The sequence below is a fragment of the Pelophylax lessonae genome (genome assembly GCF_965119305.1).
Source record: "Pelophylax lessonae genome assembly, chromosome: 6".
Taxonomy (NCBI): Eukaryota; Metazoa; Chordata; class Amphibia; order Anura; family Ranidae; genus Pelophylax; species Pelophylax lessonae.
Window position 1 is genome coordinate 289,826,663 of NC_138773.1, and position 19,880 is coordinate 289,846,542.

Here is a 19,880-nt window from a genome sequence, read left to right on the forward strand (position 1 = left end):
ATCTCAGGAGTTATTTTAGTCCACTCTTCTTTACAGATCTTCTCTAAATCCTTAACGAGTTGGCTGTCACTTGGCAACTCGAACGTTTCAGCTCCCTCTATAAATTTTCTATAGGATTAAGATCTGGAGACTAGTCTAGGTTACTCCATGACCTTAATGTGCTTCTTCTTAAGCCACTCCGTTGTTGTCTCGGTGGTATGTTTTGGGTCATTGTCATGCTGGAAGACCCTTCCACGACCCATCTTTATGAAAAAAGGTTTGCATGGTTCGTGTTTCGTATAAGAAAGCAAATCTTCACTTTTTGAGTTCAGGTTAATTTTCGGTAGTCAACTTGTAATACAACTTTCTAGCAACTTTGAAAAACTGAAATAAGGTTTTAGAGAACAGCTGTTTTTTATTCAGCGTGATGCTATAGGATCTCTTTATTCGTAATGTGTTTTATAGTGCAGTGTTGGATAATGCTAAACTATGTTGTGTGCAGGTTATCGTCCGATCAGGACCGGGAACGTTCCTAAGCATGGCAATCTACGATAATTATATATTTTGGTCAGACTGGGTGAGAAGAGCCATACTCCGATCCAACAAGTACACCGGTGGTGACACCAAGGTTCTACGCTCAGACATCCCTCATCAGCCAATGGGGATTATTGCAGTGGCCAATGACACCAACAGCTGTAAGTAAAAACAATGTTTCGTGTTACTTGTATAATATGTTTATAATCTGTGCGCACAGATGTACACATTTTTGACTATCAAACTTTAAACTTGTTGACCACCAAAAGAAGCCAAAGCATACGGAAGCCCCACCCACATATGTAAACGGTGTTCAAACCACACATGTGAGGTATTGCCCTGATCGTTAGAGCGAGAGCAATAATTTTAGCCCTAGACCTCCTCTGTAACTTTAAGCTGGTAACTTGTAGACATTTTTAAAGTGTCGTCTATGGGATTTTTAAGTACCAAAGTCTTCGCCATTCTGCGAGCGTGCGCAATTTTGAAGCATGACATGTTGGGTATCTATTTACTCAGCGTACAATTATATTTCACATTATGCAAAAAAATTGGGCTAACACTACTGTTTTCTTATTTTTTTTAATTACAAAAAGTGAATTTTTTCCCAAAAAATTGCGTTTGGAAGACCAATTCAACAATCTCCATTTTATTCTCTAGGGTCTCTGCTAAAAAGAAAAAAAAAAAAAAAAAAAAAAAAATATATATATATATATATATATATATATATATATATATATATATATAATGTTTGGGGGTTCTAAGTAGATTTCTAGCAAAAAAAAAAAACTGATTTTAGCTTGTAAACATAAACACCAAGTGTCAAAAATAGGCCTGGTCTTAAAGTGGTTAAAGAACTAGATTTCAATGAATACAGAGAAATGAACTAGATGATGCTGGATGTCCTTTGGCCAAGAAATGTAGCAGACTCAGTCCTAACTCGCTGCAACTTCTAATGCACACTGTGAAAATCTCACAGTGTGCACTGAAATGAGACTAAGCAATTTAGTACACGTGAGGAGCTTGTGCAACAGTGCAAGATTTAGAGTAGTGCTGGAATTTAGCTTTAATAGCAGAGATGCTTCAGCTCCTTTATTATGTATTTAGTGTGCAGAAAGCTGTGTGCCTTAGTTGCGTCAGTATGGGTACCATCGTGCTTAGAAACACAGAAAGATTGACTTGCCAAGCTTCTGAGATGACTCCCAGAATTCAGTACATGATGTTGTAATACGCCTACTAGTAAATGTATCACCTCATTTTCCCTGGCTGGCAATGAGACATAACTGTAGACATTCCATGAAAATATAGAGGAAAATACACCCCTTCAATCCATGCAAAGTAAATGTAAAACCTTTCCTAGAGTTATGCCAGCATATTTAGTGACTTATCTGAAAACTGTCAGCTCCTAATTCTGGCAGATGTTTAAAGATTTAGATTTTTTGTCTGATAACTACATACAAGAAATTTCATTATGTGACTTGTGACAGCTCGCTATGTGCATTTAAATACAATGTTATATAGGAAAATAGCAGCCTGAGAAGGTTCTGATGAACAATACATACCTTGTGCCACAAATAAGACCTAGGGTAATTAAACAGAATTGGGTTACTGGCCCTCAGAAGTCAGAAGTCAGACACTTTGAAATGCTTTTCCAAATTCTCAGCTTGAAATATCCCAATACTACCTATCAGTAACCCAAGCAATCACCAGTAGAGATTCTGATGACTTTTAGCAGCCTAAAATGCAACAGAAGGCAGGCTATGGGCATCAAAACATTTACATATTCTCAACAAAGAGTAAATACGTTTTAAAACAAGCAATTTCTTACCACTGTAGCTGCAGGCACTGTGGAGTAATTCATCCTCATGTTTATAGCAGAAGAATTTTCACTTTTTGCAAATAAACTAATTCTGCCCCCCCCCCCCTCCCAGCAGTTACTTTGATGCCTGCCAGCCTTCTAACATTAGGATGAATTTCTCCGCCATGACTGCAGCTACTGTGGTCAATGATGGCTTGTTTTAAAGCTCCCTTACTACTTGTTAACCTCCCTGGCGGTATGATTATGTCAGGAATTACATACCAAAAGCGGTACAATTGTTTTCATGGAAATTTGGCGTTATGTATTATAGGCCTACAATTCTTAGTAATTACTGACTTAAACCTGACCAAAACAAGACTCTAGTAGACATCCCAGATGTGATAAATTTGAAACACAAACACGTGAATTATAATCAAATCAATAATATTATTTTATTATTTAATATATAATATATATAATAAAATTATATTATTGATTAGATTATAATTCATGCATTATATATTATATATAGATATATGTGTGTATATATATATATATATATATATATATATATATATATATATATATAACGCATGAATTATAATTGAATCAATAATATAATTTTATATATATATATATATGTGTGTGCATATATATATATATATATATATATATATATATATATATATATATATATATATATATATATATACACATATATATATATATATATATATATATATATATATATACACATATATATATATATATATATATATATATATATATATATATATATATATATATATATATATATGCATATATATATATATATATATCGGTATATATATATATATATATATATCGGTATATATATATATATATATATATATATATATATATATATATATATGCATATATATATATATATATATATATATATATATATATATATATATATATATGCATATATATATATATATATATATATATATATATATATATATATATATATATATATATATATATATACATATATATAATGTAAAATGTGTTTTGTGTTTTGTGCAACGTTTTTTGTTTTTTTTTTAATTTCCCTCCCTAGTTCCGCTCCCATGCAGCATTGCTGCTGCAGGGAACGGAACTAGGAAGTGATCAGACCGACGGAGGGACGGAGGAGCGGCGGGACTCTCTGCTGGCGATCTCAGCAATGAGAGATCATCGCTGGATCGCCAGGATAAGGTAAGAGAACACCGCTGCGCTCTCTGCAATCCACCCCGAGCGTGACTCGGGGTTACCGATCCTGATATGAAAAATCCACCCCGAGTCACGCTCGGGATTACCGCCAAGGAGGTTAAGCATAATAAAATACTTGGTTGTACATGGCCATGCCCCATTGAACTGCAAACAAAAAACAAAACAATATGACATATTTTTTTGGGTGCTGAGGAAACATTGTATATTTTTTTAAGCCCTGGTAAAGGGGCATTTCGGTGTGAATGCTCCCTGAATCGTCCAGAGGACAGTCCCTTTACTTGATGCCTTCCAGAGCTAGAAGACAAAGTCCAGGAGAAATGTTAAACTAAAAACAATGATTTAGTTTGGAGTTAACATTATGCATGGGCCATCACAACAAAAGTCAGAGATAATGAGGATAAATCACCTTTAGAAAAGGTAAAGTGTATGTAAAGACAAAAAGGAAAGGTTAAAACCCTTTTTTGTACCATTGAGGACATTTCCCTTCACTTCTTGTTCTAGAGAAGCACTGGGAGACTAGAATAAACCTCTCAAAGTGAGGAATTCCGCTTTTAGACACTTAATATACAGAATTTATATAGGGCCAACAGTTTGTGCAACACTTTACAATATGAGGACAGACAGTACAGTTACAATACAATTCAATACAGGAGGAATCAGAGGACCCTGCTTGTTAGCGAATACAATCTAAAAGAGAAGGTCAAGTGATACAAAGGTAATAACTATGGGGGATAAGCTGATGGGTTGTCCCCAAAACAGGTGTCCCCACTGAACGATTTCTACCTACCTCTTGTTCTGAAGACAACTCCAAAATTTTAGATTTCCCCTTTATTTGTTGGTGACACTGGTCACCAGCACAAATAGAGTGGCAAATCGACCCAACCCATATGGAAGAAAAATATATTTCCAATATATTTAGGGAAATTTATTTTAGAAATATATTGAATATGGCCAAAATTGTAGCATTTCAAATATATTTCCAATATATTTAAGGAAATTTTTTTAGAAATATATTGAATATGGCCAAAATTGTAGCATTTCAAATATATTTCCAATATATTTGGGGAAAAAAATGAATTTTTAAAAAAATATATTTTAAATATATTTTCTTCCATGTGGGAATGGGGGAACAGACACCAAAAAATACTTGGCAGAGGGTCCAAACCTTCCCTACTCTCTCCAAAAATGAAATTGAAGGTTTTACCTAGAGTTACATTGTAGGACCAATAGACCATTTCCAATAGACCAGTTGCATGTTTTTAATGTGAAAGGTGTGCTTTGAACCATTACTTGCCCCCATCTGGTTTGAAATGTAGGACCTCATGCAGTGCAGAAGTCTAGACCTGAGCACTCTATAATCTGATCATCCACAATCCTTCATTTGTATTCATTTTTTGTTACAGGATTTTCATTTTTATTTTAATTTTTCTCAGACAAGTGCAGGTTTGCATTGTATCAATGGAAGACCTTCTAATTATTTTAGTATGCTTATACAGTATGAACATATTTATATTTATGTATTTATGGTAATGAATTCATATCCATATTTGTTAAATGTTTGTGGTTTTCGGCATATGAATCAGTGTGGTTTTCTCCCTTGAATATTTATATCTTCAAAAGAATTTACAGATTTGTTTTTAAAATTTGTAAATGTATTTTTATTGTGTTGGCTTTAGTTCCTCTTCCCACAATCCACTATCCAAAAAGGCTGCTATTTGTCCCATTATGTGTTTTTTTTTGCAATATCTATTTAACACCTTAGCCTGTAATCGTTTACTGTTATGCGTAAGTACCGTATATCTGGATTTTATTACAGATTGATTAATTAATTTGCATTTGTCTTAGTAAAGACCTTAGTGAGTCTGATCTACTGTATGTACAAATTAGAAATCTTTGTATGCTTTATTCATTTTAAGAATAAAGAGCACCTATCATGATATTCCAAGAAAGGGTATAGACATGTAAATCTAATTGTGAGTTCCAGGGTGCTGAAAAACAGTAAATAGTCTAAAAAGTCAATCTTTTTTTTTTTTATTTGTACAAAAGACTGTAAAAGACAGTATGATAAAAAATAGAAGCTGGGGGCGTGTCCTGGACATGGCGGTGTGAAGTCGTGTTCTGAGTGAGCTCCGGCCATCTCCCTCGTTTACAGCTCTATTTCATACCTTCATCCACGTCGGGCATGAACTCTGGCCGCCGCAGACGATCCCGGAAGCCCCTGCGATCATCCCCGAAGTCCGATTTGCATCGGTTCTTCCCTAAGACACGATCGGCTTCAGCCCGCGCTCACGCGGCCGGCTCCATTGCGGCTTCCTCCCCCTCCTCCAGCATGGCACTGGCGCCGCCGTCGCCTACCACGTCGGTTCAATCGGAACCGTGGATGCTATCGGGCACTCCTCTCCCTCATGGCTCTCCGATGGGACGCCCGCCGGCGACGCCCGAGCACGGTATGGATGCGGACCTACGGGCTTTAATCCGGGCCCTGCCGACCAAAACGGATATGGAGGCCATGGTTCAGCGTGTGGAGGAAGCCCATAGGAGGGACTACCAGGCGGTTCGAGCAGACCTTCAGCAGCTGACTGACCGGGTCTCGGAGGGCGAATCCTCGTTCTCGGCGCTGGAGGCCCGGGTGTCGCTGCTGGAGCAGGGCCACTCGCTGCACTCACAGTATGTTACTGCTCTGCAGCTGAAGATGGAGGAGATGGAGGACCGTAGTAGGCGAAACAACCTCCGGCTGCGAGGCCTACCTGAAGCCACCGACATGGACTCGCTCCGGCCTACCCTGCTGTCCATTTGCCACAATCTGGTGCCTGATATCCCCCAAGCCGAACTAGAATTCGACAGAGTTCATCGTGCCCTGGGCCCGCGCTCTCCGGACGTTGCCAGACCCCGGGATGTGATATGCAGACTCCACCATTACTCTCACAAGGAATCCATCCTTAGACGAGCCTGGGACATTGGAGACATAGACTTTGATGGCGCCACCCTTAGAATCCTTCCGGATCTCTCGCGGGCCACGCTGCAGCGCCGCACGCTGCTGCGTCCCCTCCTGGACAAGATCCGCCACAAGGGCTGCACCTATCGCTGGGGGTTCCCCATTTCCCTCACGGTCCGTAAAGGCTCGTCTTCCTTTACTGTGTCGCACCCAGAGGACCTACCGGCACTTTTCTCCTTCCTGGAAGTGGACCCCTTCAGCGTCCCTAACTGGCTCCAGCAATTGCCGAACCCGCCTCGCCGGCCCCCGGGCTCCTCCAACCGTGGCAGTGGGATGCCGCCGCGTACCCCTAGAGGCAGGAGGAGGCTGGTGCCTGCGACACCACAGGAGGTAAGAGAGGTCTGAGATGTCTACTCGTCCCTGCTTTCACCCTCTGACTGTTGCCACCCCACCCTAGCTGTTTGCCAGGTTTCAGCCACAGGGTCACCGAGACGTTGGTTTTGTTTCTGCCCCCCCGACTTGTGGCCACCGGTTTACCGCCCCCCCCCCCCCTGATCTCACTCTATTTGCTGGTGCCTTGCGGACACGGTGCACTTCACCCCATGAATGACGCCTCTGGCTCCGGAGTTGCCTTTGCCCCGGCCTCCCCCCCCGCCCCCCCCTCCTCCGGGATGCCTCCCTGTGACTCCTAGGATGAGACATGTACTATCCGTGTTGGCTGGACACTGCTGGATATTTGGAACCTGTTTTGCCCTGCACCATGCTGGAGAACTCTAGACTATCCCCCACTCGGGTCCATGACGGAATGCGGTGTGCCACCTGCTATCAGATCCCTTCCATAGCTGTCCCTACTGGCAGTGCCTTGTACTGGTATCCATGTTTCAGTTTTGATGCTCTCTTGTGGGGGTTGTCTGGGGGGGGGGGGGTTGGGGGACGTCCTGGGGGGATGCTTGGTTGGAGGTTGGGACTTCCAGCTTGTGCCCCTGGGGGGGAGTGGGGTTGTCCGTCCCCTTCTTCCTCCCCGGCGGCTCCATGCATGGACCTGAGCTCTAAGAATTGGGTGTGTGCTGGGCTCCTGCAATTGCATATGGGGGGTTGGGGGGTTTGTGACGCAAGGGGATTGAGCCCTGGCTGGGCAGGGGGGCGGCCTTGGGTTGTTGGCTATGGGGCATGCGGAGATGGCCTCTGGAGGGGCACTGTAGTGCCTGGGAGTTTTCCTCTCTGGGTACATCCTCGACTGCCCCCCCTTTGTGGCTGGCCAAACTAAGTCTCATTGGGGTGTGGTGTGGTACTTTGTTGTTACCATGGCGACGTCTGGAGTGGTGGCTCCTGGGTCCCCCATGGAGCGCGCCCTGAGTGGTTTCCTCGGGCCTGCTTCGTGGTCTGCTGTGGACCTGGACCCCACTATACAGAGCCGTACTGATTTTATCGTTTTCCTGCAATTCATGTTCTGTTATATTACATCAAGTTTTGGTATGTTATTTCATTGACCTTTGTTTTCATAGAGGGAGCTCTGGCCCCCGGAGCTCGACTCGCTTGCTGTGTTCAGTTCTACCCCCCACTTAGGCCCACACCCTAGAGGGTTCCTCCCCTTATTAGGGTGTATTTCATTTTTGTTGTTTTCTCTCCTTACCTTCCTCTTGATCTCCCCCTCCTATTTCCTCTCTTGTTCACCCCTACCTTTTCACTCCCACAGATTTCCGCAGCGCGGTACCTCTACTTACTTAACCCCCCCCTTTTCTTTCCTCCCTCTCTCCCCCCTTTCCCCCGCCCCTTCCCCCCCCTTCTCTCCCCCTGCTAACCTCCCTCCCTGACCATTATGGACCCCGTGCGAGTGTCTACGTGGAATGCCAGGGGCTTAAATGTGCCCGAAAAGCGGCGAATGCTTATGGGAGACCTCCGACGCTCTCGCTCTGACATCGCGTTCATACAGGAAACCCATTTTAGAGCTGGAGGCCTTCCCTTCCTCCAGAACAGATTCTTTCCTACTGCCTATCACGCTACCAATGATGTATCTAAATCCAGAGGAGTATCCATCCTGCTTTCGAGCAATATCCCATGGTCTCTGCTTGATATACGGACGGACCCGCACGGACGCTTTCTTTTCCTCAAGGGCCGCGTTGGCGGCCGGATGGTGACACTTGCGAATGTCTATGCTCCAAATTTACACCAGGACTCGTTCCTGCGTAAGACCTTGCTGGCCCTGATGGATTTTTCCGAAGGGACCCTGATTGTCGGCGGGGATTGGAACATCCCCCTGGACCCCCTGGTGGACACGTCCTCCGGGGTTTCCTCAGTGCCCCGGGGTGCCCGTACGCAGGTGGTCAAGCTGCTTCGGGAACTTCAGCTGGTGGATGCCTGGCGCATCCTACACGCTGGAGAACGCGATTATTCCTTCTACTCTACCCCTCACAATGTATACTCCCGGATAGACTTTTTCCTGGTCCCGCACCGCCTGCTCTCCTCGGTGGAAAGCATTGAAATTGGTTCCATCACTTGGTCGGACCACGCTCCGGTACTTCTGGAAATACGCCTGGGGGGCCCGGGCAGGGAGTCGGACTGGCACTGGAGGCTAAACGAGAGCCTTCTGCAGGACCCTGAGGTGCTGGCGGATGTTTCCCAACAGCTTCAGGACTACTTCCGGCTGAATGACACCCCGGACAGCGACCCCGGAGTGGTCTGGGAGGCCCATAAGGCCGTCATCAGGGGGGTGCTGATGGCTCATGGCGCTCGAATTAAAAGAGACAGGGAGAAGCAGCTGAACACCCTTATGGCGGATATTTCTCGCCTGGAGGATCGGCACAAGAGGCACCGGGGGATTGCGGAGGGTGCTGAACTGGCTAACCTTCGCTCTCAGGTAGCGGATCTGTTGCAATACCGCGCTAAAGCGGCCTTGCAGCGATGCAAGCGGTTCCAGTACGAATCAGGAGATAAGTGTGGCCGTATGCTTGCTCGGGCTCTTAGGGACCAACGGGCGGCCTCTTATATCCCCTTCGTGACTTCTGGTGACGGCCGTAAGCTGCATATGCCCAGAGAGATTGCACAGAGATTTGGTGATTTTTACTCATCTCTGTATCACCTACCCCAGGAACGATCCCATGACGCGGAGGTCGCCTCTTATCTAGATTCTGTGGTCCTGCCCAGGTTCTCCTCGCCGGACCGTGAGGCTCTGGAGGAGGAGTTCTCGGCAGATGAACTTGCTACGGCCCTTAAGTCAGCGAAAAAGGGCAAAGCCCCGGGACCGGATGGCCTGACGGTCCTCTACTACAAACTGCTCCAGTCACATTTGCTCACTCCTATGCTTAAGGTGTTCAACGGGATTGGGAAAACCACTGCATTCCATGCCGACTCCCTACTGGCGCACATATCTGTAATCCCTAAGGAGGGTAAGGACCCTGCGGCGTGTGGGAGCTACAGGCCGATATCCCTGTTGAATTCCGACCTCAAGCTGTTTACTAAAATGGTGGCATCTAGGCTGCAGCCTCTTCTCCCTGGCCTGGTCCATTTGGACCAGGTCGGGTTTATATCCACCAGAGAAGCCAGGGACAACACCATCAGAGCCCTGAACTTGATCCATCATGCTAAGGTCTCCGGCGTCCCGACAGTGTTTTTGAGCACGGACGCTGAGAAAGCCTTTGACAGGGTGAGCTGGCCTTTTATGACTGGGGTGCTGGAGCGCCTTGGTGTCGGCCGTCGTATGTTGGCTTGGATCATGAGCGTTTACACTTGCCCACGTGCGAGGGTTAAGGCGAATGGGGTTTTCTCGACGCCTTTTTCCATCTTCAATGGCACTAGGCAGGGGTGCCCCCTCTCGCCCCTGTTGTTTGCCCTTTCCCTGGAACCCTTTCTTTCCAGGGTTCGCCTTAATGCTGATATTGCTGGGCTGTCCGTGGGTGCAGTCTCCCATAAAATATCGGCCTATGCAGACGACCTCCTCTTTTCCTTAACCAACCCTGTGATATCCCTGCCGAATTTGCTCCGCGAATTCAATCTCTACGGGGTAGTGTCCAATTTTAAAATCAATTACCACAAGTCGGAGGCGATGGGGGTCTCTTTACCACCTCAGATACTGGACTCTCTCAGCCACAGTTTCTCTTTCAAGTGGACTTCGTCGACCCTGAAGTATTTAGGGACCCGAATGCCGCCCAATCCAACGGACGTTTTCCGGCTGAACTTTCCGCCTCTTCTGGCTACGGTACGGGCCCTCCTGAGTAAATGGTCCGCTGGCTTACATTCTTGGTTTGGCCGCTGTAATATTCTAAAGATGTCAATACTGCCGAAGTTCTTGTTTCTGTTTCAGGCCCTCCCGGTTTTGATCCCTGCCGCCTTTTTTAAGCAAGTGAACACAGTCTTTACCGAATTCATTTGGGCTGGACGTCGCCCCCGTCTCCGGGGATCGATCCTTACACTGCCGAAGTCGTATGGAGGTGTGGCGGCCCCCGACGTCAAAAGATATTATCAGGCAGCTCATCTGACCCGTCTGGTCGACTGGTGCAGACATCCCCACCTGAAACTCTGGGTGACTCTTGAGGCATCCCAATGCTCGATACATCTTCCGGGCGCCCCGTGGCACATAGCGTCAGTGCCGCTTGCCGTCAGCCGTCATCCTGTGATCGGCCCGACTCTCAGGGTCTGTGCCGCGGCTCTCGCGGTGGGAGACTCCCGGAAGATAGCCTCGCCCATGTTCCCGGTTTTGGGTAACCGAGCCTTTCCATCGGGATGTGACGACGGTCGATTCCGGGCCTTGCTGGAGCTGGGGAACTTCCGAGTGTCGCACTTCGGTTCTGGAGGCTCTTGGCCCTCCCTCACCCAGCTGACGGCACCGGGGGGCCGTTTTGAGTTGACCCGGTGGCAGGCTCTACAGTTGTTACACTTCCTCCGGGACCTGGGCCCACGGTCCGCCTTCGAGAGGCCTTTAACAGCTTTGGAGGCCCTTTTTACTCACGACACCCCCCTTCCGCACGCTTTATCCCTGATCTATTCCCTGCTTTCGGAACCCCGGGGTGACTTTGTTCTCCCCGGCATCCTGAAATGGGAGCAGGAGTTGCAGAGGACTTTTACACTGACTCAACGTCGGAATATTGTTCGCTTCTCTCTGAAGTCTTCTATCTGTACGCGTCTCCAGGAGGTGAACTATAAGATTTTGATGCACTGGTATTATACCCCGTCGCGAATAGCGAATTTCTTCCCGGAAGCATCAGACAGATGCTGGCGATGCCGTGCGGATCGTGGGACGATGTTGCATGTCTTCTGGAGCTGTCCGGTCCTGAGCGACTTTTGGAGGCGGGTTAGGGAGATCTCCCAACGCATGACCGACTTTGTACTCAGCGATGACCCTGCGCTCTTCCTCCTCCATTGCTCCTCCATCAAGCCTGAACATTATAAGAAGTCCATCCTCCGCCACCTCTTTAACGCAGCGAAGGCCTGCATTGGGGCCTGTTGGAAATCCGCCGCCCCGCCGTCCATGCGGCTCTGGCTATCCAAAATCAAGCAGATTTGTGACTTTGAGGACCTGGTGCTGACCTCGCAGGGCAGGAGGGAACTCTACTCAGCTACGTGGGGATATTGGAACGTGTTTGTCCTGTCGGACGAGGGCAGAGCGCTCCTGGACTCCTACTGATCATTCTTTCTGGCCCTCAGGGCCACTGCCTCGCACGGGGCCCGCTGACCATTGTCCTTCTACCATCCTCCTTTCCCCCCTTTTCTCCCCTCCTCTCCGATCTGTTGTCTATTTCTCTCTGAGGGCTCAGCGATGGCCGCTGGGCAGGTCTTACGTTTAAGAGTTTATTATCCCCTTCTATCTCCACCCTGGCCCCTCTTCTTTCTCCTCCCCCTGCTGCCCAGTGTCCCCTTCTTTCTACCCCACCCCATCATTGTCCCCCTTGTATCTTTGTACCCTTCCCTAATGTGTTGTATGCTCACCTTTTCTGATATTATTTTGAGGCAAGCTACTCTCAACTGTTTACGAAACTGTTGGGATTACGCTACACGTTGGCCGTTTGCTCTAGTAGATCTCTACATGTTCTTATATGTTATGAACGGACCTGCTGTCTATTTACCCTGTTTGAGTAACTCGGGTTTGTTGACATTTTGCATCCACCTTTCTCACCCATACTGTTTTGTGTATTGACTCTGTACGCTACAACACATCTGTATCTGTATAATGATGTATCGCTTGTACTCATGTTCTCTTTTTTATGTTTCATAATAAAAAAGAATTTGAAAAAAAAAAAAAAAAAAATAGAAGCTGTCATTGCCAAACTTTCATTTTAGAAGCTAGTTATCTGGCTCTCATGCCGATCGTCTTGTTACAATAATTGACTTGGAACAAAAATGCACACAAGGACTGATTATTGTGACTTTCCTGATCTGCATTGGTGTTTGAACTTTGCAGCTATTAAAGTAGCATTAGTCCCTCAATGTTTTTTTATAGCGTAATACATTGAGCACTATCAAATGAGCACTCCCAAGCAAATTATGTGTTAAAGTTTTTACACCAGGACTTACAGTTTACAACTTTCAATGCTGTTGGCTCCTGCTCTCTCAGGGCGGCTTCCTTCCCACATGGAAGGAAAATATATTTAAAATATATTTAAAAAAAACATTTTTAATTTATTTTTCTCAAATATATTGGAAATATATTTGAAATGCTACAATTTTGGCCATATTCAATATATTTCTAAATTTTTTTCCCTAAATATATTGGAAATATATTTTTCTTCCATATGGGTTGTACCTCTTGTCTTTAGAAGAAAGAGTTAACAGTGAATAATACAGTCTCCAGTCCGTCTGTCAGTTGGAGGAGGGAGGGGGGAGGAGAAGGGGAGGTTCTTGCCACATTAGGCTATGAGTATGTGCGTTTCTATTGATGCACACAGTATAGGGCTGGCACAGTTATAGTCCATTCATGTAAGAATGGCTCCATAGGATGGTGCTAGAGAAAGGAGCCACTCCAAAACAGGACATTTGGGGCAGTGGTCATGGAACCAACCTAAACTGAAGCATAGCAAGGAGTACACCATAAAGAAGCTGAATAGTTAGTAAGTGATTAAATCAGCTGCTAAAAATGCTTAACTTCTTTAAAGTGGTTTGAACCCAGATAGCAAGGATAACTTGCCACGCATTTGTGGTAGTGTTGAATTGTAAGTCTGTTAGCTGGCTTTACATTTTCACTGGCAAGCTGTACACTTGCAGAGCACTTGAAGCAAAAGTTCTAGTTGACACTTTTACAAATTTGGCCACAGTGCCCCCTGTGGTGGGATGACTATTGCACAACATAACTAAACCAAAACTTGCATCGCGACTTGCAGAATGTTTGAAAAGAAAGTTGATCTGGAGTCATGCAATGCAGACTTGCTGCAAACACTTGTGAAGCCTGGCAAGTCTAGCAATAGCTTAGCAAGTCATTTTCAAACTTTCAGCTCAATTGCTTGCTATCTGGGAAAGGCGGAATGTTTTTTACCTTAATGCATTCTCTGCATTAAGGTAAAAAATGTTCTAAGTGAAGCCCATCCCCCTATACTTACCTGAGCCCAATCTCGACACAGCAATTCGCATGAGAGCAGCAGCTCTCTTTCTCCTAATAAGCTCAAAGACAGAAGCAGGAACCATCACAGCCCCAAAAGAGGTATCAGGGACAGAGCCAAGCTGTACTCAATGTGTCTATGGACACACAGAACGGGGATCGGGAGCAAGCCCAAAATAATGCTCCCATAGCAAGCAGCTTTCTATGTTGGGTACTTGGCGGGGTAGAGGAGCCGGGAGCACCAGTGTGGGACCCAAGGAGAGGAGGATCGGGGCTGCTTTGTGCAAAACCTTTGTACAGAGGAGGTAAGTATGGCATGTTTGCTATTGAAAAAATTAAAGCTTTAGAATCACTTTAAAGCTGGTGAGTTAGTATGACAGTCAGGTAACTTGCAAATTAAAAAGGAGCAGAACAGAGGAGTGGGGAGCAAATGATCATTACAGTCTCTTTGCAATGCTTCCTTTCATTCTACTGACTGCTGGAGCCACACAGTCACTAAGAAGGAGCCAAATGTGGCCCTTAGATCACAGATTGGGGTTTAGACAATGCAGAACAGGGTATCAACTCTTAACTGAGAACCCATTAGGAGATCCAGGAAAGGATATATCCTCAACTCTTTCCCCTTAACCCAGTTGGGTGCCAGTGCTGCCGCTTAAGCATTTTGCTCCTCTGAAAGGTTTAGGCAGCTGTAGTTAGCTTTAGAAATCCCAAGTTTCCATGTCAAAAGCCCAAATGAAGCCGAAATGCCTACCAAGATGGTGGTGGTGAAACCAGAAAAAACAGCCTTTAGTCAGTTCCTATAAAAATTCTACTAGTAATACTATAGAAGGGTAGGACAAGATGGCAATGGTAGCCAAGCTAAGGGTGCACAGGCAACAGCAAAAACGGTAAGAGCCTTAGAAACAAAGTGAAACCAGAAACAGAAGCAGTTTTTCTAGCTCACAGAGATAATATTAATCTGGTGCTGCACTGCATTTTTATTTTTTGGTTCAAAATGGCTGACAGGTATTCTGTATCTGCTGCTTTTTACAGTAAAAAATATTTATAGACGTTGCCTGCTTTATTAAACATACAGTTTTCTCTCTTTTAAAAAAAAGGTGAGCTTTCACCTTGTTCCTACATGAATGGAGGCTGCCATGACCTTTGCCTTCTTACTCCTGACGGTCGTGTCAACTGTTCCTGCAGAAGAGACCGAATATTATTAGATGACAACAGATGTGTGAGTAAGTAATATATTCTACACTGCGAAAAAAAAGTAACATTGTAAACAACACAAGTGCAATGCAATATTAATATTTCATGTCATATCTTTGACATCTCCATGCATACTATATGTGATACAGCTGTCATTTACACTAGCTGCTGCTGATTGCAAAAACAGAAAAATAAAGCAACAAGGCAGGCAGAGGGAAAAAAAATAGTGTGGAATTTTGGAATCATATTGGCGTTAGAATTATGGCTGGTGGTGACAGTTATGTTTGGGATTTTGGCTTTACCACACTGGAAGATAGGGAAGTTCTCAAGCAGCAACATAATCCGATTTGTATTTATTTTATTTATTTAGCTAGTTACTTATTTACTTCGTTATTTTATTTATTAATTAGTTGAGGAGAGGAAAGATATAAGCCTTGTCAACTTTTCATTGTTGTCCATGTGTCTTTTGCAAGGGAGAAGGAAAGGAAAAAAGAAGGTGCTGCTCATAAAAATCAATCATATCCTAGTTCACATATTCTTACCTGCACTAGAGAAATACATAGCTCAAACATGAGTGATGGCTAATGCAACATTTATTCTAGCGCATATTTCATAAACCTATCCCTTTGTACTGACTACTAGGGATAGACCAATTATCGGCAAGGCCGATATATCGAGGGCCGATATGTACTTTCCCTGATATATCGGTATCGGCCCCCAAACTGGCCAATATTGCTGATATTTTGGTGACGTCATTCTGCTTTCTTGGACAGCCTCGTCTGGAGTCGGGACTAGTCTCGCGGGAGTGTATCACAGCCATACACCCACCCACAGAAGCCCGGTGCCAGCCAGCCACCCTCATCCACAGGCCCTGTACCAGCCAGCCAGCCACAGGCACTGTACCAGCAAGCCAGCCAGCCACCCACAGGCACTGTACTAGCCAGCCAGCTACCCACAGGCCCTGTACCAGCCAGCCCCAGGCACTGTACCAGCCAGCCACCCACAGGCCCTGTACCAGCCAGCCACCCACAGCCCCTGTGCCAGCCACCCACCCACCACAGGGTGCCACCCATCCACCACATGGTGCCAGACAGCCAGCCACCCACCACAGGGTGCCAGACAGCCAGCCACCCACCCACAGACAGGGTGCCAGACAGCCTGCCACCCACAGGCCCTGTACCAGCCAGGCACAGGCCCTGTACCAGCCAGCCACCCACAGCCCCTGTGCCAGCCACCCACCTACCACAGGGTGCCAGCTAGCCAGCCAGATACCCACCACTGGGTGCCAGAAAGCCAGCAATTAAGCATTAAACAAAAATTAACATGTTCAGTACCAGATTTGTGTCAAAAATTGTCTTTATTTTTCAAAACTTTAAATGTATAAAATATTGGCCCATATCGGCCGATACCGTTACGTTGTGACCAAAATATCGGTATCAACCCTGAAAAAACATATCAGTCTATCCCTACTGACCACACAAATTGGTGTTGATTTAATTAACCACTTGCCAACCCCCGCCGTGTCACAGTCCCGCTAAAAATCGCAGTTCGCCGCCATTACTAGTAGAAAATAAAAATGACATAAATATTTCCCCTAGTTTGTAGGTACGATAACTTTTACGCAATCCAATCAAAATACGCTTATTGCAAATATTTTTACAAAAAAAATGTAGCAGAATACAAATTGGCCTAAAAGGATGAAAAATTTTGATTTTTAATTTCTTCTTTTTTTGGGGGGGGAGGTGGGGGAGTGTTATATAGCAGAAAGTGAAAACAATTGTTTTTCTTTTAGAATTGTCGCTTTTTTTTTTTTATTTATAGCGCAAAAAAATAAAAATAGCATAGGTGATCAAATACCACCAAAAGAAAGTTATATTTGTGGGAAAAAAAAGGACGTCAATTTTATTTCGCTATAGTGTCACACGACCGCGCAATTGTCCGTTAAATTAACACAGTGCCAAATCGCAAAAAATGGCCTGGTCATTACGGGGGCAAATTCTTCCGGCCCAGAACTGGTTAAGGCAAATAAGCTGCTCACTTTGTAAGGTAAGTTTCAAGTGAACTTCCCCCCCGCGCTTAGTGAATGTAGTGAAATTTCAATTTGCAAAGAATACCCATGAGCAAGGAAAATAAAAAACAAAACAGAAGTTTTTCTTTTACGTGATTGGATGATGGAAATTCACAGAGCTTTACCTCATTCATTAAGATCTGGGGCAAATTTGTTTGCAAAATGAACAGTTTATTTGTCTTTAGTAGATTAACCTCATTGTGTTACCTAACTAATTCATTAAAGGCTATATAAAGCTTAGCAATAAACTTCTAAATAAAACACATGGTCTTTGGGAAAGTATGTTGTTATTCAATAGGTGCAAAAAACAAAAACCCATTGATCATATCAGAAATTCAGATCTATGATGTGCGCACTTCTTGTGTTATGTCAAGTCCTTCCAGTTACGTTTTTGCAATTACAAAAACATAGGGGTTGATTTACTAAAGGCAATTTGACTGTGCACTCTGCAAGCGCAGTTGCTCCAGAGCTTAGTAAATGAGGTAAAGCTTGCCTTTGCTAAGAATACCCAATCACATGCAAAGAAAATAAAAAAAACAGCATTTTTGCTTGCACATGATTGGATGATGGACGTCAGCAGAGCTTCTGCTCATTAACTAAGACCTGGAGCAACTGTTCTTGCAGAGTGCCACTGAACTTTGCAAAGAGCACTGTCTATTTGTCTTTAGTAAATCAACCCCTTCCTTGTTGTGATGTGGGGATGAGGAGAATGGGAGGGATTCGGTAGTTTAACCGGTTGCCGACCGGCGCAAGTACATATACTGCGGCGGTCAGCCCCGGCCAGGCAAAGTGACGTATGGGTACGTCAGTAGCCTGTCACTAGCTTGTGAGCCAATAGCGGGCGAGCGCGCGCCCGCCTCGGCTCGTTCCCTAACAAGTCAGTGCGTGTGACCGGAGGACATGATGTGAGCCGGTCACTTGCTATCGTTCGCCGTGAAGGGAGAAAGGCAGGCGGCTAATGTAAACAAAGCCGTCTGTGATTCTTCCCTGTGTAAAAATGGAGATCACACGGTTCTACTATGTAGGACCGTTGATCTCTGTTCTTACACCAGTAGCCATGTCCAATCACAGTTAGAAGCACGCCCCTAGGGACACATTTAACCCCTCCTTCCCCAATAAAGTTAACCCCTTCCCTGCCAGTGTCATTTTTACAGTAACAGTGCATATTTATAGAACTGATTACTGTAGTAATGTCACTGGTACCCCCAAAAGTGTCAAAAATGTCAGTCAAGGGTCCGATCTGTCCGCCGCAATGTCGCAGTCCCGCAAAAAAAATTGCAGATCGCCGCCATTACTCGTTAAAAAAAAAACAACAAAAATTACAAAAATATTTCCCTTAGTTAGTAAACACAATAACTTTTGCGCAAACCAAGCAAAATACGCTTATTGTGATTTTTTTTTTACCAAGCACATGTAGCAGAAAACAAATTGGCCAAAAATGTTAAAACATTTTGATTTTTACATTTTTTTGGGAGGGAATTTCATATAAAAAAATGTGAAAAATATTGTTATTTTTGCAAAATTGTCGCTCTTTTTTTGATTATAGCGCATGATCAAAAAATAGCACAGGTGATCAAATACCACCAAAAGAAAGCTCTATTTGTGGGAAAAAAAGGACGTCAAATTCGTATAGGTACAGCGTTGCATGACCGTGCAATTGTCCGTTAAAGTCACGCAGTGCCGAATCGCAAAAAAAACCCTGGTCAGGAAGGGGGTAAAATCTTCCAGGGCTTAAATGGTTAACAAGGGACAGCTGGGCAGAGATGACATGGATTATTGCAATTTTGGTCCACAGAAAGACACATGAAGGTTAATTTATAAAATATTCATTGGACAAATGTCACAGGCAGGGGGAATTCTCCCCATAATTTAATAGATTGATTCTTGCGAACTATGCTGCTATGAGAAATAATGCATTATTTGGCCACTAGATAGAGCTGACAATCATAGGATTTAATCTATTACAGAAAATAAGGGAAACATTCATCCAGTCTAATTCATCCAACAAATGTTTTATAAATAGACCCAAGGGGGTTGATTTACTAAAACTGGAGAGTGCAAAATCTGGTGCAACTGTGCATCGCAGCCAATCAGCTTCTAACTTCAGCTTCTTTAATTAAGGTGCCAAAAAAAGAAAATAGAAACTAGAAACTGATTGGTTTCTATGCAGAGCTGCACCAGATTTTGCACTCCCCAAATTTTGTAAATGAATCCCATGGTGTTAAGAGGAAATCATGAGCTGAGTGCATTTCTGGCAGATCAAGAGGCATTTTTCTGTACTTGCGGGGTCTTTAAAAAAAATATGGAAAATATGCATGTATGAAATATTCAGGGATGTATTTCATTTTTTTTTTTGCTCTGAAATTTGCTTTAAATATGTAACCAATCAGTTAGGCCCCTTTCACACTTGTGCGACTTTTCCTGCGATTAGGGACTGCAAAGTGATTTCTAATGAGAACCGTTCATATCTTTAGGACTTCAGAGTAGTCCCTGCACTACTTTGGGACGATTTTAAAGTGTTTTGAGGTCCATAGACATAGGCACTGCTTCAAGGCCAGTCAAAATCATGTCAAAATCATGGCAAAGAATTGCG

The 19,880-nt window shown here is 44.3% G+C and overlaps 1 protein-coding gene across 6 annotated transcripts in view; it reads left to right on the forward strand.

Annotated features, from left to right (window-relative positions):
• LRP1B (LDL receptor related protein 1B) overlaps positions 1-19,880 on the forward strand; it is a 2,177,452-nt gene that overhangs the window by 1,752,629 nt on the left and 404,943 nt on the right. For all 6 annotated transcript variants that reach the window (XM_082262163.1, XM_082262161.1, XM_082262165.1 and 3 more), the window contains exons 44-45: positions 482-674; positions 15,123-15,248. In XM_082262163.1, coding sequence (XP_082118289.1) covers positions 482-674; positions 15,123-15,248 — 319 coding nt within the window. The remainder of the gene's footprint in view (positions 1-481; positions 675-15,122; positions 15,249-19,880) is intronic.